The 26549-nt window shown below is 43.2% G+C and overlaps 2 protein-coding genes across 4 annotated transcripts in view; both read left to right on the top strand.

Moving 5' to 3' along the window:
• The window catches only part of EGFR (epidermal growth factor receptor), a 516130-nt gene that overhangs the window by 313653 nt on the left and 175928 nt on the right, over positions 1–26549 (top strand). The gene's annotated exons all lie outside the window — the stretch shown is intronic.
• LANCL2 (LanC like glutathione S-transferase 2) overlaps positions 1–26549 on the top strand; it is a 55694-nt gene that overhangs the window by 1533 nt on the left and 27612 nt on the right. For all 3 annotated transcript variants that reach the window (XR_012655249.1, XR_012655248.1, XM_032793481.2), the window contains exon 2: positions 25506–25623. Coding sequence is in view for 1 of the 3 variants with exons in the window: in XM_032793481.2 (XP_032649372.1) it covers positions 25506–25623 (118 nt within the window). In the remaining 2 variants the exon portion in view is untranslated. The remainder of the gene's footprint in view (positions 1–25505; positions 25624–26549) is intronic.

Genomic DNA, 26549 nt, shown 5'->3' with positions numbered 1-26549 from the left:
TCTCCCGAATATCGGACATTCCAATAGGTTCAGAAATGGTGTGAGCCCATCCTGCTGGTGTGACCCCGCACGTATGTGCATGCAAGATCACACTGCACACAGGATGTCATTTTTAAGAGAACATTGCTCTGTCCCCCCACCTCTGATGTGACCTTGTGTGCAGCTCAGACTGGGGGTGGTGGAGTGGTGCGTTTTTCAAAATGGTACCCTCACTTTGTCCAGTACTGGATAAAACCACATTTGCTTTTGTCTCAGTACTGGCCAGTGTACAAACCATCCAAAAGGAAGACTTTCAGGTTCAAACTGGATGAATGACCTGTTTGTTTCTGACCATGCCTTTTACAGTGCTTTGCCCACCCTCACAGACCCCTCAGGCTATGTCTATGCTTATAGCGGCATGTAGTGTGCTTGCACTGCACCCCATCTAGCATAGATATACATAGCAGTGTATACAGTGAAGCACTGGTTAAGTGAGTAAAAGTACATCAGAGCCTTAGGATATATCCTACACTGCACTCTACACAGCCAAGTAGTATCTGCCCCATCTACACTGCTATTTTCAGCAGTGTAGTGTCCTGCTGCCTCCCCCAGTGCTGGATGTTTTCCCTGTCACAGGGAGCTGCTGGTTTTTTTTCTCCACCACAGGAAAAGGCACTGCCAGAGCCTTTCCCCATTTCCTCCACCATGCCAGAACCTTTCACTGTCGTGTGTAGCTACACACCGCAGTGTGGATGCAGCCTGCTTTTCACTGGCATGTAGGTTCACGTACCCTACATACCACCCCTAGTCAGACAAGGCCTTGGATTCTGGTTTAAACCCACAAAAATAAGAATACTCGGTTCTTGTCTTCACTGAAGGAAAAAAGGTGTGCTCTTAACTCGAGGTAGGAACATGCTTTTATTGGCCATGAAGGCAAGGCCTCACAGTAAGACTGGAAACACTAGCCTTATCTGCAACCCTCAATGTATGCACAGTAGAAGCTGTTTTATCCAGCACTTCACCATTCGGAAAGCTTTATAAACCAGCATTTCTGATCTTCATTGAAATTCTGGTTTATAGTCAGGTTGGTGTGGGGCTGTTAGGGGGTTGGGGTGCAGGAGGGGGTGTGGAGCGTGGGCTCTGGGAGGGAGTTAAGGTGCAAGAGGGGGCTCAGAGTAGCAGGTTGGGGCGCAGGAGGGACTGTGGGGTGCCGTATCCAGAGGGCACTCACCTTGGGCAGCTCCCCACAAGCGCCAGCCTGTCCCAGCTTCTCCTAGGTGGAGGCGCAGCAGGTGGCTCTGTGCGCTGCTCCCACCCCGAGTGCTAGCTCTACAGCTCGCATTGGTTGGGAAACACAGCCAATGGGAGCTGTGAGGGCAGCGCTTGCAGGTGGAGGCAGTGTGCAGAGCTGTCTGCCATGCCTCTGCCTACGAGCTGGGACAGGTCGCCGCTTGTGGGGAGCCGCCCAAGGTGAGCGCCCCCCAGATCTGGCACCCAACCCACTGCCCTGAGCCCCCTCTCACACCCAAACTCCCTTGCAGAGCCCGAGCCCCACACCCCTCCTGCACCCAAAGTCTCTTCTTTTTGGTTAACCGGCATTTTTTGTTTACTAGCACCCTCCATTCGTCCAACATGCCGGATAAAACTGCTTTTACTGTATATGTTACAGCTCAGAAATAATCAAACTTTCATTAATAAAGTTATACAGAGAATGGAGGGGAGAGAGAGAGAGCCTCTGTTGGGTCACTTCCCTTCCAAATGCCCAGTTTTCACCGCAGTATTCTCAGGGTTTGTTTACACAGTGACTTACTATGCGGCAAGCCACAATGTGACTCTACAGCTCACTAGCTTGCTGTGCAGTAGTGTCCTCTGTGAGCATTGCTGTGGTGCAATGGGACTTTCACTGTGCTGTGGCAGTGTCCCTGGCTTGCCGCACATTGACATTGTAGCCAAGCCCTCAGTCTATGCTATTTTTAGAAAAGATGGATTTCTCTGTCTTTGATGGAGTTCACACTTACCCTTTAGATATTGCTGAGCCATTCCTTCCTCTTTTTAATCTATGGCTACTTCCATGTACACATGAAGAACAATTTCTTTTTGTAATTTTTTAATTGATTCTATGAGTCTCTTGCCTTGTGATTACATCAAATGGTGCACATTTGCCAAACTGTTTAATCAGGAGAAGATCTCTCTCTAGTCACTGGTATGGCCACCACCACATTCGATCTGAGCACCTCACAGTCTATGTCTAAATTCCTCCAGCACCCCAGTGAGATAGGGAAGTACTATTTTCATTTTTACAGAAGAAACAGAAAAGCTGAATGACTGTCCAGGATCACACAGGAAGTCTGTAGTGGGCAAAGAATTGAGCTTTTGAAGGAGTCCTAGGCATTGGAGTCCCAGGCTCCCACTCTAACCACTGAGTATTTTCTTCTCAGTACCATTGGATGACTCTACCTCTGCCCTTACTGCGAATTACTGAATTTTAACACTGGGAACAGCTCATGTAGGATAAGAGTAACTGCATGCCCTTCCGAGAACCAAGCAAAACCTGCTTGGGTGAATAAAGGATAACATGGTGACTTACTCTGAATTTGTGGTATTAAATAATCATCTTGACACTTGAATGTAGCTTTATGTTAAATATAGGCTAGTGGTAGTGCTCTTGTGGCTAGGATTCTCCTTCTTTAAGCAAAAAAGAAACCTTTGGCATCACAACTCCTGCCAAAAACAATTAACTGCTAATTGGCATCTGTATTGGACATCTTGTCAGCAATGAGAATGGGCTCACAGATTGGAGTACTTTCTCATCTCTAGAAATAGTCCCTTCAGGTCAGGGTTAAGATACACTGAAGATCTGTTGAGAAGAAGTTTGCACTGTAGCTGCACATGTAGTATTTGTAGATAAACAGAACTCTCCATTCTTCACTCTGTCATCTTTTTTTAATGACTAGCACCAAAATCAATTAGGTCTCGATTCTGCAAACTGCTCCCATATCCCTGCATCCAAATGGAGTACCACTGTAGGGCTGTGTGCACAGAGTGATTTGAAGGATCAGTGCCTTAACTGGCCAAATTCTGAAAGGCCAAATTCTGATCTGTCTTTGAGTCTCTACTGGGAGTGGGTTTTGTGTGTGTGTGTATATTCAAAGGCATAATTTCTTCTTTGAAAACAAAAGAAAAGTGTGTCTTGGGGATGTAATGTTATTGATATTAGAATTTAAAATTGGATGTCCCCAGAGACTTTTGTAAATACAAGTATAGATCAAAAATCTTCATAAAACTAGGGTTGTAAATTCTAATTTATTTTATGAATTTTGCAAGTAGTACCACATACTAAATATATTCAATAAGGGGAAAGGGAATTGGTTTATCTAAATATCTTTATTGTGTTAACACAGAAACACTTGGAAGGTTTTCCCTAAGTGGATCATCTGCAGGGTAGGAGATCCATCTTTTCACACCAATCCTACTTTACATTCTACACATTCTGTCCAGGTTTTAGAGAAAATGTGCACTCGTAACTGCTTATTCAGAGAGCATCACAAAAGTGAGAACAAGACTTGGAAAATGTGATGAAGGAAGATTTTTGCTTCTGTTTTGTTTTTAAGTAACTACATTTATAAAATGCATGTGGGAAGAAAATATTAACTGTATCACAGAACATTTCAAAATCTGATTCATTTGAGAATTTTATGAATCCTCAACTGAGTGAAATTCTCCCACTGCAGATTCATGCTTCAGGAATTCCTAGCTCTAGATTTGCCCTAGGAATTTGTTCCATTTTGCTAGTCTCACTATAATGGAGCATGCTAAATTGCAATGCCTGTGTATGTTCATCCTGTCACACATGGCATTGACTGTTGATAAGTGAGGCAGTTGATAGCTAACTGTGCAGCTTTATTTGTAAGTATTTTGGGTCACCTGTGTACCTTATTATTTTCTACAAGGCAGGTGTTCCATTTTTGAAGAATTAAAAGTAGAAAATCTGTTTTCTTTCTTTGGAAAAAGACTGAGTCAGATTCTGTAGTCTCATTAAATGGATTTAAGCTGCTTTAAAGTCAGTGGAGTTACTCTGCTTCCCCCCTCCCACTCTGACTGTTTCTGTTTTTTACTAGTAAATTGGTTTTGACAGAAGATTGTGTGAGTATACTTTTCCTCATGAGATTTTGCTGGCATGTGTGTAATTTCCTCCTTCCATCTCCATATCCTCAAACTATCTCTGACTTTATTGGGCCCTTCTGGAATATCATATGGCCTCAGCATCATATCTGGGACCTCAAGTCATTACTTTTGAGGGTGGAGGTAGATATAGGCTTCAATCCTGTAACATAGACAGACCCCACTTTTACACAGGTTCAGGGTCTGTTTATATAGAGTGACTTGCAGGATTACAGTCTAAGGCTTGTAAAAATTAAAACACATGAAGAAAACCTCAATGTTTTTTGCATGATCCTCATCTGCTACAACGCAAGTGGAATGGTGAGTAAGAACTATGTGACTCACATAATGACAGCTGCAAATATACGGGGTACTTCAGTTGCCACAGAAGTCACTGTAGTATCAAGCAATCCATTTGATTTCACAAGTTGTCAAGCTAGCCACATAAAACTCATCCACTCTGGAGAAGGGCCAGCTCTTCAAATGGTCATGTTAAATGTGAGACGGGACTAACTGCTGTATACAAACTTTGTTTTATAAATCTACATGTAGCACCTCCTCTCCACCGGGTTACCTTCTTTAATGCCAATCTGCTTACAGGTGTTGATGAACAGGTCTGGGTTCTTCTGGATCCACTCATCAGGGTGTATCTTCTTTATTTTTTCCTATGAAATTATTTGGCGGTGCCTCCATCCTCCTCGCTCCTTCCTGGCAGGGTCACCAGGGCAACTTGGGAGGAAAATTCTACACAGGGTAATCCTACTTACTTGCCAGATAGTTGGAGACTTCCAAGAAATAACACAAACACATACAATATATTGTAACACAATAATTATATTACACAAGAGACAAATATAACAGGGTAAAACGCTATTGTTAGCTTCACTGGTGCCCACGCTGCTAATACCTGTGACCTCCCCAGTCACATGACTTGATGTAGCAAATGTAAGGTTAGTGTCCTGTTGGTGTGCGTACTTTGTTGAGGCCCCTGATGACCTGTGACCACAAAATTGTTCTCCACAGTGGTCTAGCAGTGTGGCTGACAGGGTTCAGTTTAGCCCAAAGGACTCACAAGTGGGAGAAGGTGGTAAATCCCTCCATAGGTTTAATATGCCGCAGGTTATAAAATCCTCAAACCCTTGCTCCCTGGCTTAAGGACACAGCTCAGAGAGCAGAGAATCTCCAAAACAATTTCCCTGGCTGACTGACTAAAAGATGGTGCACTCACAAACTCCATGAATGATCCTCAGGTTCAGAGATGGCTCTGGACTCCTCGGTCACTGCAGAGGGGCTGATCTCTGCTGGCAGGGATCCTCTTCAGGTGGGAATCAGGCTGCTTTGGTCACAGGATTTCCCCTCACCACAAAGGGGTGCAGGGCTCAAGGTGCAGATTACACAACTGTACTAAAATCGAAACTGTAGTCTCCTAACCCAGAGTCCAGACACACACACAGCAGGCAGCAGCCCTGAACTAGCAGGCAGAGCAGAGCTGACTGTGTGGTGATTGGTATCCCCTAGGTAGGGTGACCAGATGACAAAGATGAAATATTGGGATGCCGGGGGAGAGGGAGCAAAAAAAAAAAAGCCAGCAGCGGAGCCAAAAAAAAAAAAGCCCGGAGGCTCTCCCCCAGCCCCACCAGGCAGCAGTGACACAGCCCTGTCTCCACCCAACTCTCAGCTCTGACCCCCAATACACCCCCAGCTCCCCCATCCCCTTGCTCCTGGGCCCAGCCTGGGCTCCAAGCTCTGCAGCCGAGCCACACTCTGGGCCCCTCCTGCAGCTCCCAGCCCAGCCGCTCCTGGGCTGCATCGCTCAGTCTGGCCCCGCAGCAGGGGCTGCTCCGCTCTGCCCTGCCTGGGACACTTGCCTCTGCAACCCCACCCTGGCCACGGGGAGCTCGGGGATCCACCCGGGCAGGGGGCGAACCAGGCAGCTGGGCCCGGCACCTCCTGGCAGGAGCGTGTCCACCCCACACGTGTCTCCATCCCCGCCCACCCGGGCCCTACCTACTCTGTACTGCCCCCGGCCCCACCGTGCTGCCCAGCGGGCTGCAGGTCTGGAGCAGCCTCCGCACTGCACTTCTGGCCCTGGCCATGGCCTGTGTGCAAACCTGGGAGGGAGGAGGAATGCTGTGTGCTTGGAGAAGAGACGGGGCCAAGGGGGAGATCCAACTGGGGAAGAAGGGGGTGGAGTTGGGGCGGCGGGGGGGACAGCCCCTCCAGGCTCCTCCTGTGTTCTGGAGTGGAGGGCAAAAGTGCTTGTTTGTCCAGTGTCCTGACCAAACATCGGTCAGGATACGGGACAAACAAGCAAATATCGGGACAGTCCTGATAAAATTGGGATGTCTGGTCACCCTACCCCTAGGGAGCTGGAGGGCTAACTCAGCCTGGCTGGGGGAGTTTCCCAGCAAAACTCTACAAACTGGGAAACATCAGTGAAGAAGGAAAAGTCCAGCTGAGGGATCTTGCTTACAGGTCCCCAGAGGCCAGTTCTCAGGGGAAACCCTGCATGCAGGCCTGGGACTTACTAGCTCCCCACACAGCCAGTCCTGCCCTTCCCCTGGCTGGCTCCAGATTGACTCAGAAATGGCTTCTCCTCTTTCCTGAATTCCCTGGGAGGGGCATCTTACTCCCTATTGGTTGCCAGGCAGACTCTGAGTTTGCCTTGGCACTCCCTCTCTACCAGGGACAGTGTGCCTCATCCCTGAGCTGCCAGCAAACAGTCCCAGGAATCTAGGTAATCTCCTTGGGGGTTACATACACATTGGAACTCTGAATTTGGGATGTGAAAACAAAACTATTTCAAATTATCCAGTTAACTTAATCACTTAAACAGCTAACCCTTTCAAATGTCAGATTTATAGGTTTCAGAGTAGCAGCTGTGTTAGTCTGTGTCTGCAAAAAGAACAGGAGTACGTGTGGCATCTTAGAGGCTAACAAATTTATTTGAGCATAAGCTTTTGTGGGCATCCGATGAAGTGGACTGTTGCCCATGAAAGCTTATGCTCAAATAAATTTGTTAGCCTCTAAGATGCCACAAGTACTCCTTTTTATAGATGTATAGGTCAGTCATTCACATAGCTGAAGTATTCTTTTTACATTGGAAGTGATTTGGATTTAAATTGTGTATATAAAAGTTTTAGAAAAGTGATAAATTTAATCTATACATGTATGGATTGTGGGGGTGGGGAGTTAAGGGTTGTGTGTGTATTTTTTTTTTATATATATATATATAAGGGCTGTCAAGCAATTAAAAAAATAATTGCACTGTTAAGCTAATAGAATACCATTTATTAAAATTTTTTTGGATGTTTTCTACATTTTTAAATATATTGAGTTCAATTACAACACAACACAGTGTACAGTGCTCACTTTATAGTTATTTTTTATTACAAATATGTGCACTGTAAAAAACAAAATAAATAGTATATTTCAATTCACCTAATACAAGTACCGTAGTGCAATTTCTTTATAGTAAAAGTTGAGCTTACAAATGTAGAATTATGTACAAAAATAACTGCATTCAAAAATATAAAACAATTTAAAACTTTAGAGCCTACAAGTCCACTGAATCCTACTTCAGACAATCTCTGAGACAAACAAGTTTAGTTACAATTTGCAGAAGATAATGCTGCCCACGTCTTGTTTACAATGTTGCCTGAAAGTGAGAACAGGCATTCGCATGGCACTGTTATAGCCAGCATTGCAAGATACAGCTTTACCCTAATATAACGCGACCCGATATAACATGAATTCGGATATAACATTGTAAAGCAGTGCTCTGGGGGGGGCGAGGCTGCGCACTCTGGTCGATCAAAGCAAGTTCAATATAATGCGGTTTCACCTATAATGCAGTAAGATTTTTTTGGCTCCTGATGACACCGTTATATCAAGGTAAAGGTGTGTTTATGTGCCAAATGTGCTAAAGATTCATATGCCCCTTCATGCTTCAACCACCATTCCAGAGGACATGCATCCATGCTGATATGGGGTTCTGCTCGGTAACAATCCAAAGCAGAGCAGACCGACGCATGTTCATTTTCATCATCTGAGTCAGATGCCACCAGCAGAAGGCTGATTTTCTTTTTTGGTGATTTGGGTTCTGTAGTTTTCTGCATGGGAGTGTTGCTTTTTTAAGACGTCTGAAAGCATGCTCCACACTTCATCCCTTTCAGATATTTGAAGGCACGTTCTTAAACCTTGGGTTGAGTGCTGTACCTATCCTTAGAAATCTCACATTGGTACCTTCTTTGCATTTTGTCAAATCTGCTGTGAAAGTGTTCTTAAAACGAACATGTGTTGGGTCATCATCCGAGACAGCTCTAACATGAAACATATTGCAGAATGCACGTAAAATAGAACAGGAGACATACAATTCTCCCCCAAAGAGTTCAGTCACAAATTTAATTAACACATTATTTTTTAACGAGCGTCATCACCATGGAAGCATGTCCTCTAGAATGGTGCCAAAGCATGAAGAGGCATATGAATGTTTAGCATATCTGGCATGTAAATACCTTGCAACGCAGGCTACAAAAGTGCCATGCGAAACCCTGTTCTCACGTTCAGGTGGCATTGTAAATAAGAAGCACTCAGCAGTATCTCCTGTAAATGTAAACAACAGAAAAACGCCAGTATAGGCAGTGCTTTGTCACCGGGAGCTGCGCTTTTGGTGATAAAGTTACCACTCCTCATTTGGAGTGGTTATTTTTATTGCCAAGAGAGCTCTCTCCTGGCAACGAAGCGCAACTACACTGCCCACGTCACAGCATTGCTGCGCTGTAACATGGGCAGTGTAGACATACCCTAATTGTAGCTCATGCTTCCTTTGTTTAGTAAACCAGTTGGTTTTTAAATAACAGGTTGTCAAGTCACTGCTATATAATTATTAGAGACAAAATAATAATTATTATTCATTACAGATCTGTTAGTTTTAAATGCAAAACTTGTTTTGATAAACTGTTTTTCTTGTGTATCCAGCACATGTATTTTTATAGTAGTTTTATTTCGTTAATTAAAAACAATTAAATGCTGGGCTTTGTGCATGTGTAAATTAATTTGAATTTCCATCCAAACAGAGCCTGGCCCAAACAAAAATAAAATTAATCTTCTAGTAAATAAGAAATACATCATTCAAAATTTTCTAATAAAAATGTACAAACTAAGAATTTGAATGCAGATTAAGCCATGTAATTGCTTGAACAAATAGGCATAGATATAGTGTATAGCCTCCTGGTTAGCAAATAAAAATACCAAATTTAGTAATAGCTATATTTGATTGCAAACCAACATGCTTGAAAGATTGATTCTTATTTATTGGTAACCATTCGTTAACTAAAAGGTACATATGCAAAACTAGATTAAAACTGATTATTTAAATCAAGATTTCCTATTTGCTGACTTAAATGAATCTACCCTGCATAGGACTGGCTTAACATTCAAAGGAATTTACAGATATCAGTTCAGCTATCAAAGGATCCAAAAATACTGGATGTGGAAACCTGTTGGAAGTTACGAGAGGTACAGGGGAAGAGACTCAAAGGGCTATATAGTCCAAACAAAGAGTTTTCTCTAATTCATAACAAAATGCATCTGCTACTACTGCTGGAACTCAGTGCCACTGTGCAATGCAGAATTTGCGCAGAATCAATGTTCCCTGCAGAATTTTATTTTTTCCTGCAGAATTTGTGACTTCCCCCCAGCACTCCTGCCTGCTGTCAGCCCTGGGCAGCTGGGGCTCCCACTATCAGCAGGAGCCCTGGCCGCCAGGGGCTGTCAGCAGGAACATAGTTATATTGTGGTGGTCTGACAAATAAAATGCGCAGAATTCCCCCAGGAATAATCTGCCTGTAATATTTCAGAGACAAGGTGGGTGTGGTAATACGTTTTATTGGACCAACTTCTTTTGGTGTGTGTGTGTGTGTGTGTGAGAGAGAGAGCGAGAGAGAGAGAAAAGCTTTCAGGCTTACACCGGGCTCTTCTTCAGTTCTGGGAAACGTCTAATAGCCTGGGACCAACATTCAGTATTCCATTCATTTACTTTTCATTCATTTCACTTAACTGTTTCTTTAGCAACAGAAATATTAGAAATTAAACTTGAAGTTTCTACATTTTTTAAACTATAAAAGTATCTATTCTTAGATTCACCTGTTGACTTTTTTGCCTGTATGTTAGTGTTAAGGTCTCTGAAGAAGCACATTAAGAACTTGCCTACCTTTGCAGCAGAGTGTAGGGTAAACGTAGCTCCGTGCCGCAGTGAAAGACTCTGGCAAAGAGAGGCAGTGGGGAAAGGCTCCAGCAGCTCCCCACTGCCTGAGTCTTTCCCCACGTCTGGAACCTTTTCCCTGCCACCTCCTGTCTGACTGAGCCTTTCTTTGTGACAGGGAAAGGCTCTGGCAATTCCCCTATCAAAGCCTTTCACTGCAGTGTGAAAAAGCTGCCGCGTTGGGGAGGTAGTGGGACACTACACTGCAAAAAATTGCTGTGTAGACTGGGGAGGCACTGCTTGGGTGTGTAGAGAGCCATATAGGGGTCATACATTGAGATTCAGGTGTGTAGGGCACTCTATTCTACTTGTCTAAGACGTGCCTCGCTCTCTACAGTGCTGTTTATAGCCATGCTAGCTGGGCATGCACTGTCTGTACTCTGCATGCCACCAGAAGTGTAAATCTACCCTAAGGACAGAGTTCCAGTGCTGGGTGGTATCCATTCTTGTTCTCAGCTTCATCCTGCAATAAAGAAAGAGTACTCTGCTTTTAACTTTGAGTCATCACCATGACTCAGTCCCAGGGGCAGCTCTATGTATTTTATGTATCAGAGGGGTAGCCATGTCAGTCTGGATCTGTAAAAGCAGCAAAGAGTCCTGTGGCACCTTATAGACTAACAGACGTATTGGAGCATGAGCTTTTGTGGGTGAATGCATCCGACAAAGTGGGTATTCACCCATGAAAGCTCATGCTCCAATACGTCTGTTAGTCTATAAGGTGCCACAGGACTCTTTGCTGCTTCTATGTATTTTGCCGCCCGAAGCATGGCAGTCAGGCGGCTTTCAGCGGCATGCCTGTGGGAGGTCTCCCGGTAACACGGATTCGGTGGCGTGCCTGTGGGAGGTCTGCCAGTCCCGTGCCTTCAGCGTACCCGCCACCGAATTGCCGCCGAAGCTGTGGGACTGGTGGACCTCCCGCAGGCATGCCACTGAAGGCAGCCTGACTGCCGCCCTCACGGCGACCGGCAGGCCTCCCCCTGCAGCTTGCTGCCCGAGCCATGCGCTTGCTGTTCTGGTGCCTGGAGCCGCCCCTGCTCAGTCCCCTCATGAGTCCATGATGAAGTTTAAATAATATTGTGACAGTGTTGAACAAAAGTTATGACTAGTGAGCATATGCGGTAGCTGCTTTTTAAGAAACACACTATAACTAAGAGTTGGTTTAGCTGATCTATGTCATTAGATTTAAAAATATCATAATAACTTGTTGCATGTGTCCTGACAACCCGTATACTAGACACTGTACTTAATTAGGATGACTTTTAAGTAGGACTTTAATGATGATTAACTGCAAAGATTGCTGCTTAATGGGAATGCAGAGTTTTAATGGGGACATATTCATGTGATATTTTTTTAGGGGCGTTTAGTTCCTTGGCTGTGTCTCTGTATCATGCTAGTTCTACTTGTTCCTTTAAATGGTTTTTCAATCTTTACTTGACTGTCCTACATGCAAAAAGTCTGAAGTGCATCACCATTATTGCCGGGCTGTTTACTCCTTCAGTGTCAGTTATACTTGCTGGGTTACCATGTTGGGCATCTCACAGCTCTCTCTTTTAGGGCATCAGGCTCCTTCTTTTCCTAGGACTCAATCCTACTCCCATTGAAGCAAAATGGAATCTTACCACTGACTTCACTAGAGGCAGGCTCAGGCCTCTAGTGTGCATGTGCGCATCTTCCTAACTCTGTATGGGATGGTCCAGTAGTGTGATGGGATTCTAATAATATTGCTTAATCAGGACAAAAGGCCATTTCCTGGGCTGGCCTGGTTAAACAGTTCTATGATACTACATTCAATCCCAGTGCTGCTTAATATAGTCAAGCAATGCAGAACATGTATTTGCTTCCTGTGGCTCTTCCAGATAATGTTAACTAAAAACAAAAAAATGTGACTAGAAAGCCCACTCAGGCTAGAAAAACGGTTATGTTCTTTTCTTCCCTGTCCATTATCACAAGTTAAGACTTCCAATTCAGGAAAACATGTATGCAATACTTAAGCACATGGTTTAAGTCCCCTTTTTGGGACTTACACATGTGCTTAAAGACAAGCCCTCGCACCTGTCCTGAATGAAACCCTAAGTTTTGATTTCAGAAAGTTTACTGGTAGTAATTTTTAAAGACAGAGCATGGCTTGATTTTTGCCTGCTCTTCATCAGATTTCTGATAGTCAGAAAAATCTTGTTCTGACTGGTTGGTTAAACAAATTCAATTATGTGAAATATTGGTGGTGAAAATAAATGGACTTCTAAGATGCAACATATTTTGGGCTGTAAGAGAACTTTTTGGCTCTATGCGTACTCTGTGTATATGTATATGTTCATGGTGTTTCAAAATAGAGTGTAACCTCCAGTTATCTCAACCTCTGTTTTCAAAAACTTGGGGTTATGTCACCCAGCATCTATTCATTAAATTTATAATTCCCTCCATTATCTGTAAGCTTGAGTAAAGGTACAGTAACTCCTCACTTAACATTGTAGTTATGTTCCTGAAAAATGCGACTTTAAGTGAAACGATGTTAAGTGAATCTAATTTCCCCACAAGAATTAATGTAAATGAGGGGGTTAGGTTCCAGGGAAATTTTTTTTCACCAGACAAAAGACTATAACTAACACACACACACACACAAAATTTAATACTGGTGTTGTGGGCAGATAGACTGCTGAGGCAAACAACAGTGGTAGTCCATGCCCGGCGTGCTTAGTGCCAATAAACACACCAGGGGAGAAGCAAGCAGAGTTTATTTGAGATCTCAAAGTGGTGCTGGGAGACTTGACCTGCCTCAAATCCAGCACACCTAAAACAAACAGTCTGTTCCTTTATATCCATGAGAACTTTTCTCGCTGACAAGCAAGCCCCCGTTTCCCCTCCCTCTCCCCCTTGTAGAGTTACATTGAACAGTTGATTAAAGCTGGCGTGAATTACGACCTTGTCTTTGTAAACCATTATCTCCCCTCCCTTGACCAAAAGTATGCAGGCTTCATTATTTCTGCTCCATACCAGTCTGAGCAGCCTTACAACAGATAAGGCTGCGGACACCTGGCCTTTTGTTTATTTATTGGCCTGCTAGGTCAATTAGAGTTTAACATGGACGGACTCTTGCTCATGAGAGGCCTAAAGGAAAACTCCATATTCTTATAGCCTTTACCTTTTAAAATTACTTAGAATAATGCTTAGTGACACTTAGTGGCCTCAACGCTGGTACACAGCGATGATGATTGTGAAGCTTGGTTGAGGTGGAGGAGTCAGAGGGTGGAATATTTCCTTTACTGCTACATGATTAACTAGCAATTGGCTGAGCCTTCAAGGGTTAACTCTCTCACTCTGCAAGGCAGCAGGAATGGAGGGAGATATGCGCATTTCCCCTTTAAATACACTGCCCTGTTAATTAGATGAGCTTGCTGAGACTGCAGCTGCTGCAAGCTCCCTCTCTCCTGAGCCCTGGTGTGTCCCCCCTGCTCTATGGAAGATGGGGTAAGTGGGGTGCAGGAGCAGGGGGTAGGGGAACACCCTGACATTAGCTTCCCTCTTCCTTCCCTGCCCCCCCCCCCCGCACAGCAAGCAGGAGTCTGCGAGTAGCTCCAAGGCAGAGGGCAGGAGCAGCACATGGCAGTGAGGGGAGGGACAGCTGCACTGCCTGGCAATTGATAGTGTGCTGGGCGGCTGCAGCACAGGGAATTTAGGGGAGCAGGGAGCTGATGGGGGGCTGCTGGTCCACCCTGGTTCCAAGCCCCCACCAGCTAGCTGCAAGGGGCTGCTCTTCCTGCAAGCAGTAGACAAAGCAGGTGGCTGCCAAACAACTTTAGAAGGGAGTATTACACAACTTTAAACGAGCATGTTCCCTAATTAATGTTAACCGAGACGACTTTAAGTGAGGAGTTACTGTATTTGGATAATCTAGGTTTTATTGTAATAATACATGCCAACCGAAATATACTATGAGGCAAGTGGCCATTTTGGATACCCAAATACCTTAGATTTATTCTTCATACTCTTGCACTTTCTTTAGACGTTGTTAGTGTTTTATACAGTTCTGAAAATCTTGAGAATTTAAGTGAATGAGTGGCTTCTTGGTCCCCAACTTGAGGCACTTTAGAGGTCTGATTTACAGAAATTGCTTAGCACCCACTCTCTGAAAATCAGGTCCTTTTAAGGCATCTTGAGTTAGACACCTAAAGCAGCTAGACACTTCCGATAATCCTGGACTACAACTTTTAAATAAGAAGAAAAGTTATCTTCAAACTGAATTTGCTACCAAGCATCCACTCCTCCTTTTGTGAGTCCTTGGTTTTATTTTTAACTACCCCCCCCCCCCCCAAAAGGTAAGATGATCTATGAGTGTAAGAACTTGTTCTAAAAATAGCACGTGGAGTTGTTTTTCTCACAGCCATTGATGTTTACATGAGTTTCTAACTATGCTGCTTGCATGAAAATGAATGTTAGATCAATGAAAACAGGATAAGGTGTTCTGCAGTCAGCGTTTCAGAATGTTCAGTAAGGACCTGCTTTTGCAGAACTGGCATTTGTTTCCATAGGGATTGGAGTGAGCTGCAGCAGGATTGTTAGATCTCTCTTAAACTTCATTTGCTGTGTGGTGACAATGCCAAATATCTTTTTTTCAGAAAAGCAGCTGTAGTCAAAGATGCAAAAATGAATAGTAAGTTAATAAAAAACAGGAGAAAAAAAAGGTCTTTTGCTAAATTCTGAGTCCTGGTACCTCTGTGACTCATCAGAGGTGCATCACCTAGCTGGATTCTGCAGGTGCTGAGGCTACCTGTGCTCAGAAGAAGGAGCTTGCTGTCTTGGAAGGCAGCAATGTGGCATATATTGCCCTGTCTAGAGGAGAAAAATGAGGTCTGTTTACCAAATGTGTTAGTTAGTGTAACCCCTGTGCCAGGTGATGTTGGCAGCAACAAAGGCCAGGTTCAGTGTCTGGGGGTTACTTTTAGCATTACAAAACAGAATGGCTCCAGCCCCACCCAGAAAACTGAATACAGCATGGGGCACCTCCAATATGGCAATATGCCCCCATTCGCAAGCAGTGAGTTTGTGCATAACAAAAGAAGACTTCTGAGGGGAGAGGGAACTCAGCTTGATTTGGGAAAAAGATCGCAACAGTGACTCAGAGGTGTGCAAGCAATAAGTAAAACACCCCACAATATCTTGAGCGGTTTCTTTGCTGCAGTTTCCCAACTTGCAGTATGAAAGTCCAAGGTCCGTTTAACTCCCCTTTCCCTCCACCACACCCTCTCCACTCACAATTTCTTGTCTGAGGTGTGTCAAGCCTGATTGTCCAGAGATTCATTCATGTGGCTTCACCTCCGCTCACTGGGTGAGGGACAAATGATGCCGCCACCATCACCACTGCTCTGCTGTGTCCTAGTATGATCCTACAGCACCATGACAACTTAGCTAAGGGCTGGTCTACACTATGGGATAGAATCGATTTTAGATACGCAATTTCAGCTACGTGAATAACGTAGCTGAAGTCGAATATCTAAAATCAATTTACTCACCTGTCATCACCGCGCGGGATCGATGTCTGCGGCTCGCCATGTCGATTCCGGAACTCCGTTGGGGTTGGTGGAGTTCCGGAATCGATATAAGCGCGCTCAGGGATCGATATATCCCATCTAGATTAGACGCGATATATCGATCCCAGAGCAATCTATTTTAACGCGCCGATACGGCGCGTAGTCTAGACATGGCCTAAGTAATCACCGTTCTAGGATTTGCAACAGCAGCAAAGTCACTCCCCTAGCTAGCATCTCTTATCACACTGCATTTAGCTGCAATTCCACACTCTAATGGTCCACCACTTAGGGTATGACTACACTTGAAATTTCAAAGCGGTTGGAGCGCCATTGCTGGGGGAGAGCTCTCCCAGCACTGCACATAAACCACATCCTCTACGGGTGTAGCTTGCAGCGCTGGGAGCCGCACTCCCAGCACTGTGGCACTGATTACGCTGAGGCTTTACAGTGCTGTATCTTGCAGCGCTCAGGGGGTGTTTTTTCACACCCCTGAGCGCGAAAGTTGCAGCGCTATAAAGTGCCAGTGTAGCCATATCCTTAGTGTTTTCAGCTCTTAGTGCAAAGAAACAAGGAGTCTCAACTGAGTTTTAATTAGCTCTGTCTGAAAACACTGGAGAGGGAGGGTCAAATGGCAGTTAGGACCTTTAAACAGGGTCCTCATCCCTAGATAGAAACACCTACCCTCCCATCCCACCCTCTGTCCATCACTTGAATTTTGCTCACTGTCCCATGCTTAGCAAATGAAGGTTACATTCACATATAATGTGCCATGTATTAGGGCATGTTAACTACAGTTCTGCTGCCCTTTTGTCATACAATAAGGATAACATTTCATTACCCCTGCATCCAAGGGTTAAGAAAATTTTAACCCAAAACAGGCAAAATTGATTGCCTTGCAGGCGGCCTGGCTGGCTGGTCCCCACGTGCCCTGCCTGCAGGAAGGGAAGGGATGCGCATGACCGTCCCGCCATTGTCAGAGACACGCACCTGCTGGAGCCGCGTGTGCATACGTGTCCCAGGGCTCTTCGCCCTAGCCCAGGGGCCTGGCCCCAGGCCGGGCTCTGGCTACAACCCCCCAGCTGCAGCCCGGGCCAGCAGCGCCCCTCCGCACCCGGGCTGTGCACCCAGCAGGGGAGGCCCCAGACCCAGCAGGGGTGGGGGCAGAGAGTGGCCCCATGCGGTCATGGGGGTGGGGGCAGGGAGCGTCCCAAGGCTCTGAGGGAAGTGGTCCCAGGCCTGGTGGGGGACAGGGAGAGGCCCCAGGCAAGCCATGGGGGTGGGAGGCAGGGAGGGGCCCCAGGCTGAGAGGGAATCTAGAACGGAACCAGATTCCCTAACTTCTGGACACCGATGAGGCTTTTCACCAGTATTCAGGCATCAAGTTTGGACTCCAGCTTGTCACCCCAGCCCAGTCTCTCTGGCTCCTCAGCACCTGAAGGGAGGACAGAATAAGGCAGGGCACAAGCCCTGAGGCGCTGCAAAGTCTATCTCCCTTCCTTGAATGTTTCATGAGTGCCTGGGGTGTTTGCGAAGCAGGTTCAAATCCCACCTTGTGTTTCTAGTAATGTGGCTGTCCCATGAGTGTTAAGTTACTCTTTGAAGTGGGAGCTCCGTCTAGTTTGCCTGTTGAAACTATTCCACATTACTTTAAGGCAGGAGGGATAGCTCAGTGGTTTGAGTATTGGCCTGCTAAACCCAGGGTTGTGAGTTCAGTCCTTGAGGAGGCCACTTAGGGATCAGGGCAAAAATCTGTCTGGGGGATTGGTCCTGCTTTGAACAGGGGGTTGGATGAGATGACCTCCTGAGGTCCCTTCTGACCCTGATATTCTATGAAGTAGGTCTGCTTCTGGCTTTTCCTCTAATTAAAAACCTCTTGGCAGCTATGATTGTGATCAACAACATTGCTAAGTGGTGTTATGCTAATTAGCACATTAGCAAACATGTTAGGTAAACATATCTCCCTTTCCTAGCCTAGACAGTGCTGCACTCACAGCTTACCTCTTCTCCATGCCCAGAAGCAGGGTCCAAAGGTTTTTTTTCAAACACAAACATTTCAAGGTGCTTAAACTGTGTGTAGACAAGCCCTCACTCTGCTCGAGTGTATTGTTAGACATGGAAAGATTAGATTTTTTTTTTTTTTTGTAAACGTCAATTTCACTGTAGACATTCAAACCAATTTTTAAATAAATTGCACCATTAATAATAAAAATACACAGGCAAAATAGGAGAAATGCTGTTTGAGAACTGTAGTTTGCTAAGGATATTTACTTTATATATTTTTAACATGTTGTTGACAGTTTAACAGTTCTAAAGCTTTAATTTTTTTGAATCTCAGTGTTGTTAAATAATTATTGCCCTAAATGCCCATAACTCCCTGCAATTGTGAACATGTAAAGTGATTAAAAATTGGAGAAACGATTTAAAAATCAGATTTGATATTCTCCATTTTAAAAGAAATCATCACCTTAAAAATCATACTTCTGACTGAAATCTTTTTATGTAAAATGACTGAGTGAGATGAGAAGGAAATACATTTTTCTGTTTGTTCACTTGACAGGACCTTGTATATCATCAGTTTCATTGTTTTCCCCGTATTGTCAGTAAGTTTTTTTCCTTTGGTTTGTGAGGTTTCACTTTTGTCACACATCATCAGGAGAGAGAAAAACATAAGAGAATAAATATGATTGTAAAATCACAAAAGGCTTCAGAGAGCTTGAGGGTCTGATGATCCAAAGGAAGGATGGTCTAGTGGTTAGAGAACTAGCTGGCAACTCTTCCTGCTCTGTCACGGAGTGCCTGTGTAACCTTGGGGAAGTCCATTCAGGGCCAAGTTAACAAAGATATTTAGATGCCTAAAGATACGGATAGACACCTAGTGGGGTTTTCAGAAGCACCTAGGCACTTGATTTCTCAGTGGGAATTAAGAGCCTATGTCAAGGTTTCTTCCCCCACTTTGAACTTTAGGATTCAAGAAGTGGGGACCTGCATGATCACTTTTAAGCTTAATTACTAGCTTAAATCTGGTACGCTGCCACCAGCCAGAAGTCTGTGTCTGGCGCACTTCTGTTCCCCCAAAACCTTCCCTGGGGAACCCAAGACCCAAACCCCTTGGATCTTAAAACAAGGAGAAATTAACCATTCCCCCTCTTTTTCCCCCCAGACTCTCCCCTCCCTGGGTTACCTTGAGAGGCTTACACAGATCCAAACTCCTTGGATCTTAAAACAAAGAGGAATTAACCATCCCCCCTCCTTTTCCCCCCAGATTCTCCCTGGTGAGTTTAGACTCAATCCCTTGGATTCTAAAACAAGGAAAAATCAATCAGGTTCTTAAAAAGAAAGCTTTTAATTAAAGAAAGAAAAGATAAAAATGATCTCTGTAAAATCAGGATGGAAAATGCTTCACAAGGTACTCAGATTCATATAGACTAGAGGGACTCCCCCTGCCCCTAGCCTGAGATTCAAAGTTACAGCAAGCAGAGGTAAAAATCCTTCCAGCAAAAAGACACATTTACCAGTTGAGAAAACAAACATAAGACTAATCCACCTTGCCTGGCTATTACTTACTATTTTGAAACATGAAAGACTGATTCAGAAAGATTGGAGAACCTGGAATGATGTCCCGTTCCCCTCAATCCCGAGAGCGAACAACGAACCAAACAGAAAGCACAAACAAAGACTTCCCTCCACCAAGACATGAAAGTATCTTGTCCCCTATTGGTCCTCTCGTCAGGTGTCAGCCAGGTTTACTGAGCTTCTTAACCCTTTACAGGTAAAAGAGACATTAACCCTTAACCATCTGTTTATGACAGCCTAAAAATGCAGATAGGTGCCTAATGGATTTTTCAAAAGCACCTGTGCGCCTAAATACCTTTCAGTAATCTTGCCCCTAGTCTCTCTCTGCCTCCACTTGACATCTGTAAAATATAAAAAAAAAAATATAAATAGTACTTCACTTCCACAAAGGGGCATTGCTAAGATAAATATACTAAAGGTTGAGGTATTCAAATGCTATCATGAGGGGGCCAAATGAGCACCTAAAATAGCTTCAGGTGCCACACTGTCCATCTAACTTACTTGCTCTTTTAAATTTAAATACCAGACAGTATTCCTTCAAACCATAAGACTTTCCAGTGGTTGTATTTATTACCTAAGATATTTCAGGGAAAGGAGAAGTTGACTACTGTGCGATCCAGTCAGGCAGCTGGCTTAACATAAAAATCACAAATGCAAAATCATCTACGGTTGCAGTATGAGGGTAATTCAGCAAGTTTTGATCTGTGTTACTGCAACCTCAGATAGCATAGCTGGGCATAGAAGTGACACAGTGCTGGATTAGATCTCTTACCATTGCATTGTTATACCAGATTATTTACGATGGTTTGGGTTTTTTTTATAACATTAAAAAAAAAGGCTGAAATTAATGTGCAGGATTTGGTCCTGTACAGAGGAGTAAACTGAGTTGCCAGTAATATTGTACAGAAAGTACAGGAGAGAGCCAGTCCTACCTGTCCTTCAAAGAGTTTCCTGCTTAGTTTGAATTTCATGAAATAACATCAAGCTCTTTTTTTCTTTTTCTTTTCTTTTCTTTTTTTCAAGCAAGAGGGAGACTTTCTTCCAAGCCGTGTGAAATTTTTAGACTCCAGCTCTCCAAATACAAGAAACTGAACAAATAATTGTAGACTGATAACCTCCCTTTTTGTTTAAAAAAGGACTGTACCATAACTTTTTAAATAAGATTTGTTGCAGAACTTGACCTTCGATTTACTTTGAAGTCTTCAGGCTAACAAAAGTAGGAGTGGAACATGTAGGCATGAAAAGACATACAAGCTATGGTTATCATATATGCCAAAATTCAATTAAATTGTATGCTGTGTACATGAACTCGAGACTCACATTGACTTCAGAGAGTTTGGGTTAGGTCCTGTGTGCATGCACACTATACATTATTTTTATATAATATATCTATACACACACACACAAGTCACCACCAGCAATGGAAAACTGATAAGGTTTATGAATCCATTGTGCAGCATTTAATCTGCAAAATTATGTATTTGTTTCCTGGCCTTCTATTGTTTCGGGTTGAAAAGAGCTTTTTCAGTTCCCACATAACTGAAAGAAAAAAATCACAGTTATGATGGATTTGAATTGTTTGCTCTCTATATAGAGAACAGAGCAGCAGTTAGGAAGACAGCATGAGTTTATTTCACCAGCAGCAGAGAAGGAGTAATACAGAAACTATATTTCTGAAGAGAGCCATTTCTGCCCTGAGAATTTGTCGTCCCCTTGTGCAGCACACTCCAGTGGAAATCAGGAATAAAATTAATACCTTGCTGTTTGAAGTCAGATTCAACCTCCCTTCACCCCCCCTTTGTGCATTCCATTGCCAGAAATAGGCATGGTAGGAAGCCAGCATGAAAGGATGAGCACCAGCTGGAATAATTGTCATAAAAATGAATATGTTGCCCATGCTATATACAAAATAGTACATGTTATTCTCAGCTGTAAAGCTGCCATGAGAATCTGTTTTTTCACATTTTATAAATTAAATGTATATAAAATCCATCTTTCCCCACACTTGCCCATCCCAGTATCTTTCATTAACCAGATCAGTGCAAAAGTGAATGGGCTTAATGCGGCCACAGGGCTAGACTGTATGGATCAGCTTGCAGGAGTGGAGCTTCTGGGTGTTTCTTCACGTTGGGTGGGTCTTTAAAGACAGGTGAGAAAAACAGAGAATGGATTTTTAAGCAAGATTGTTTCTAAACAAATTTAAAATAATTTTCTGCAGAAAATCAGGCCAGTTTTAAATTCAGTGACATGCATCAAAATGAACGATTTGGGATTGAACGAGTGGAATTCTTGAACAAATGTGTTCCTAAAACGTAAGGTAAAATATTATCAAACAAATAATGTACCTGCTCAGTTGTTAAACTGTCAGAGCAACCCCCCTGTCCCCCAAATGTAATAAGTATTTGGGCAAGGCTTTGAATAGTACTAGCAACTGATATTCTGTTCTCACTTAGGCTGGTGTAAATCTGGAGTAGTTCCATGGGGGTCAATAGTGTTACGCTGGTATCAACCCAGTTTAAGTGAAATCAGAGTAAATCCCATAGTGCCTTTCCTCTTCACTTCTCAAAGCGTTTTGTCAAGGTGTGTGGTAGGTATTATCCTCATTTTAGAGCAGGGAGAACTCAGGCATAAAGAGGTTGAATTATTTACCCAGGTGAGAGAGTCCAGAACAGAACCCAGGTGTCCAGACTTCCTAGTCCTTCCTCTAAAAAACTTGACCTCTGTTGGAGGCACCTGCCATGCAAGACAGCCTGATTTGGTAATATGACTGGAATATTCTCATTTTTGTTGAAGTTATTTTGTTCCAGGATATTAGAGAGAGAAGGAGCTCTGTGTAGCTTGAACGCTTGTCTTTTTCATCAACAGAAGTTGGACCAATAAAAGATATTACCTCACACCACTTCGTCTCTGGAATGTTCTCAGTAATTTAAAGACCATTTAAATGATCTTATTTTTATTTATTTAATATCCATTTAACATTCGGTAGATTAATAGCCTTGGAGACCGAAGTACTCCATTCCACTCTGTTTATTCCACAGAAGAGTTATAGCGCATTGTGTCGGTACCACCTTTCCTCACTCTTCCTCCAGTATGCCTTGGTCCTTGGAGTAACCACATTGAGGGGAGAGAGAACAGTTTAGTCTCCATATATCACGGTGAAAATGTTGGTTTTAATCCTTACCCACCCTTCGTGTTGGGGCTACAGTACTGTTGTCTAATGGGAAATGGCTGTGACCACCAAACCTAGATCATTGAACAGCTGTCAGTTGCGAATAGCTTTGGGTGGCTACCAGCTTGGGCTGGTGGATTTGAACCCTCACCCTGAATGTCTAATAAATTACTAGGGTTCTCTAGAAAAGAAAAAATGTGTAAACTATAAACTGTCATATGTAGGTCATCTGTTCTGTATTTGTAAAATGAATGCTTGAAATCAACTAAACGTACAGATCAGTGTGAACAGCTGTACTAAGTGTAGTGTATTTGGAGTACTTAACTTCATGATTGCACACAAGCCTCTTTTTTACTAATTTTACTGAAGCCTCCCTCATTTTTCATGTATTATAGTCGAGCAAAAACCTGTTGTCTTAATGAACTGATCTCCTGTTGCAATGGAGAATCGCAAATGGCGTCAGGTGGACATGTTAATATTAACAGCCTCCAACTATCTGTTTTATTTCAGTTGCCAGTGAAAAAAACTATACAATATGGAGAATTGTTAAAAAGGTTAAACATTTTAACAAACAACCAGCTGAGCTAACAACTCGCTGAATTAGTTGTGTATCTATTCTAGATACTGGAGGCTACTAACGTGTGTCTGTCTACTGGTTTTAGCAACTGTGAAAGCTGTACTAGCTCTCCTGTTCTTAGAGCTCTCTCCCAATTTGCTAGGATAGTCTGAAGTGAAGAAACTAATCTACCATACTATGCTAGGTATTTTGTTCTTTCTAGGGACGTTCAGGTGAAAGCCCTTCTCAAATGTTTTTGAATGACGTACTGTCTGAACCATTGCAGTCAAGTACTGATCTACCAGATTGTCTGGTAAGAACATAATAAAAACTTGTCAGTGAAATAAATTGTCCATAATCAAAAATTGGAAGGATTACCAATTTCTTTCCCCTCCCTCCAAAATGGATAATTCTATTTTACATTATTCAAAGATCCCCACCTATGTACTATTTGTAACATTTGTGTGGGGGGGTGTTAATGTTTCGATGGGGGAAAAAAATCACCAAAAAATTGTATTATAAAAGTACATTTTTATAGGATACTTAGTATTCACCTTTTGAATGTGGAAACTATGAATAACTTTACTTACAGAAGTAGTCCCCGTGGAGGTCAATAGGGCAGTACATTATAGATAATTGATTATTCCATGAACTGTGGCAGTACTTCATAGTGTGTCTTCTCATATACTGTACCGTTAGTGACAGAGTAAATGGTGGTGATAATGCAGGATCCCAGATTATACTGCATCACATCTGTATGTAGCTTGCCTAATCAAAAATAAAACCAATACATGGACTAAGTTCCTGAAATGTTATGATAAAGCAATTATTATGAACATATTATACAGTGATTCCTACAGAAGTCTATACCCCTTACAGGAAAACTACCACTCTACATGCATTGTGCACACAAGATTTAGTTCTGCGAATACATGAGTAGCTGTACTCGCCCGAGCAGTTGTATTACATTTAATGATTTGCAATCTGCCTAAAAATAAACGCCAGAAACTGAAACTCCTATCTGTTGATCTTGCACTTAGCCATGCTAGTGTTAGCTGAGTTGTCATGCCTGCTTTCACACAACTTCTTTGCTTTATTAGTTTGTTTCAGCCTTTTCATATTTTATTGAAGTTGCTTTTAACACCCCCCATACATGAGAGATAAAATCAAATTTTGGGAGGGTAAGAGTGAAGAGAAACATAAATCTGTAGGAGATGCAATTCATCTTTTATGGAATAATCAGGATTTTAGACCAGGAGAAGAGGGTTGTGTTTTTGTTTTGTTTTTTTAAATTATTGTTGTGTGTGTTTTATTATTAACGGGAATGGGAATGGGGACAATTTCAGACCTATTTGAGCATTTCATTAAAATAGATCATTTGACTGAAGCCTCCACTCTCATCTCTTCCATTATGCACCTTTATTTTTCCCAGTCAGCCATTTCTGGCACACTAGTTCAATCCATGAAGGCAGTATTACCTAATGATTAGAGCAGGGACCTAGTAATCAGGGCTTCTGGGTTCTGTTCATGTTTGAGTTCACTCTGGCTTCTTGAGTGTTGGAGGGCAATTCTCTTAACCTCTGTTTGCTTTTATTTACCCACTTTTAAACTGAATATACTTCTAACACTACTCTTGTGAGGTAGGTAGTTTGTTTAGTGCTTTTAAGATCCTCAGGGCGGGTCTGCACTTAAAACATTGTAGGGGCATAGTCACACCTCTTCAGCGAAGGTGCTATTACGCCAACGGCAGAGCTTCTCCTTTGGGCATAGTTAACCTACCTCTGCGAAAGGCAATACCTATATTGATGGGAGAAGCCCTCCAGTCAACATAGTGCTGTCTACACCGGGGTTAGGTTGACATAACAGTGTTGCTCAAAGGTGTGGCTTTTTCACACCCCAGAGTGAGGTAGTTATACTGATGTAAGTTTATAGACCTTACCTTAGATGAAAGGCAGTATGTAAGTTCATAGAGTTATTATTAAAAAACAAACACTATTAATACCACGGCATCTATATAATTCTTTAAGTTTACATGAAGGGCTGTTAAAAGAGCTTTATTTTAATATTCATATGCAAGCGTGACTAGATAAAAATGTTTTTCCTCTTAGGCTAAGGCCTATAAACTGCATGAGGACACTAAGGACCAGCTACCCACTGCTTATGTGCTGCGTACAGTCTAACTGGCCAAAACATTAGAAAAATTCGGGCGTGGTTTTTCCAAGTCAGTTTGAATTTTTTTCACTCCCCTCTCCTTAAATTTCTCTGTCCTGGTTTCAGATCAGTTCTCAGTTCACAAGACGGATCCAGAGTAAAATCAGAGACCTGCTGCAGCAAATGGAAGAAGGGCTAAAGACAGCAGACCCACACGACTGCTCTGCATATACTGGCTGGACAGGTGAGAAGTCTAGGATCTGAATAGAACACTTTCAGTTAACTGAGTGAGTTATTGGGGCCCCTGATGGTTTCCACTCTGGTGCGAGGGTTTTGTGTTCTGACAGAAATGGCAATTGTATCATAAACTTATGGTAAGTCTATGCAAGCTATAATCTAGGAGGGTCTGGGTCCCTTGCCTGTCCATGTTAGTGGAAGGATGCCCATTGAATGTAATGGTCATTGGATCTGGCCCTAAGAGAGAGAATTGGTTTCTGTACTTGAAGAGTCTGACTGTGCAAACAGAGTGTATCTTCGAAGATGAGTTAGCATATTTTTGTTTTAAAAATGTTTTACTGACACACAATATTTTCACGTTGTTCCACTAAGTTGAATTGTGTTTCATGACTCAGCTGATGGCAAAACAGCTCTAAAACCAGGAGGGTGAGAGGGGCATGTTCTTGCACCCAGGACTCTGGATTACTTGCTCTGACTTCCACACTTTTCTGTGTGGAGCTGGACAAATCACTGCATGAGTGTCACAGAGATTGATAAGTGAATGTTGTGAAGTTGCTTTGAAAATGAAAAGTGCTATGCAAGTGCAAGAACCAAATTTGAATTAACCAGCCTGATCCTCATGGCAAAGAATGCAGTCATCAGGGTTGATTGTTCTAATTAACCTGGGTATAGCTCTTCTAGTTGCCAGAAGACTTCTCCGTCATGGCCTCTTTGGGTATGTGTGTGTGTGGTGTTTTGGAGTGAGTGGGAGCAGGGCTCGCGCTATTGCTCTAAAAATTGCCATGTAGACAGCTTTGAAGTTGCGGCTCATGCTGGAGCTCAGGCTCTGAATTCACACCCCGCCCTAGGCTTCAGAGCCCCAGCTCCAGCCTGAGCTGCAACTTCAAAGAGCTGTCTGTACAGCTAGTTTTAGAGCACTAGCGCAAGTCTCGC

This window comes from Chelonoidis abingdonii, chromosome 2 (genome assembly GCF_003597395.2).
Source record: "Chelonoidis abingdonii isolate Lonesome George chromosome 2, CheloAbing_2.0, whole genome shotgun sequence".
Classification (NCBI taxonomy): domain Eukaryota; kingdom Metazoa; phylum Chordata; order Testudines; family Testudinidae; genus Chelonoidis; species Chelonoidis abingdonii.
This window is presented reverse-complemented; position numbering and strand designations above follow the sequence as displayed.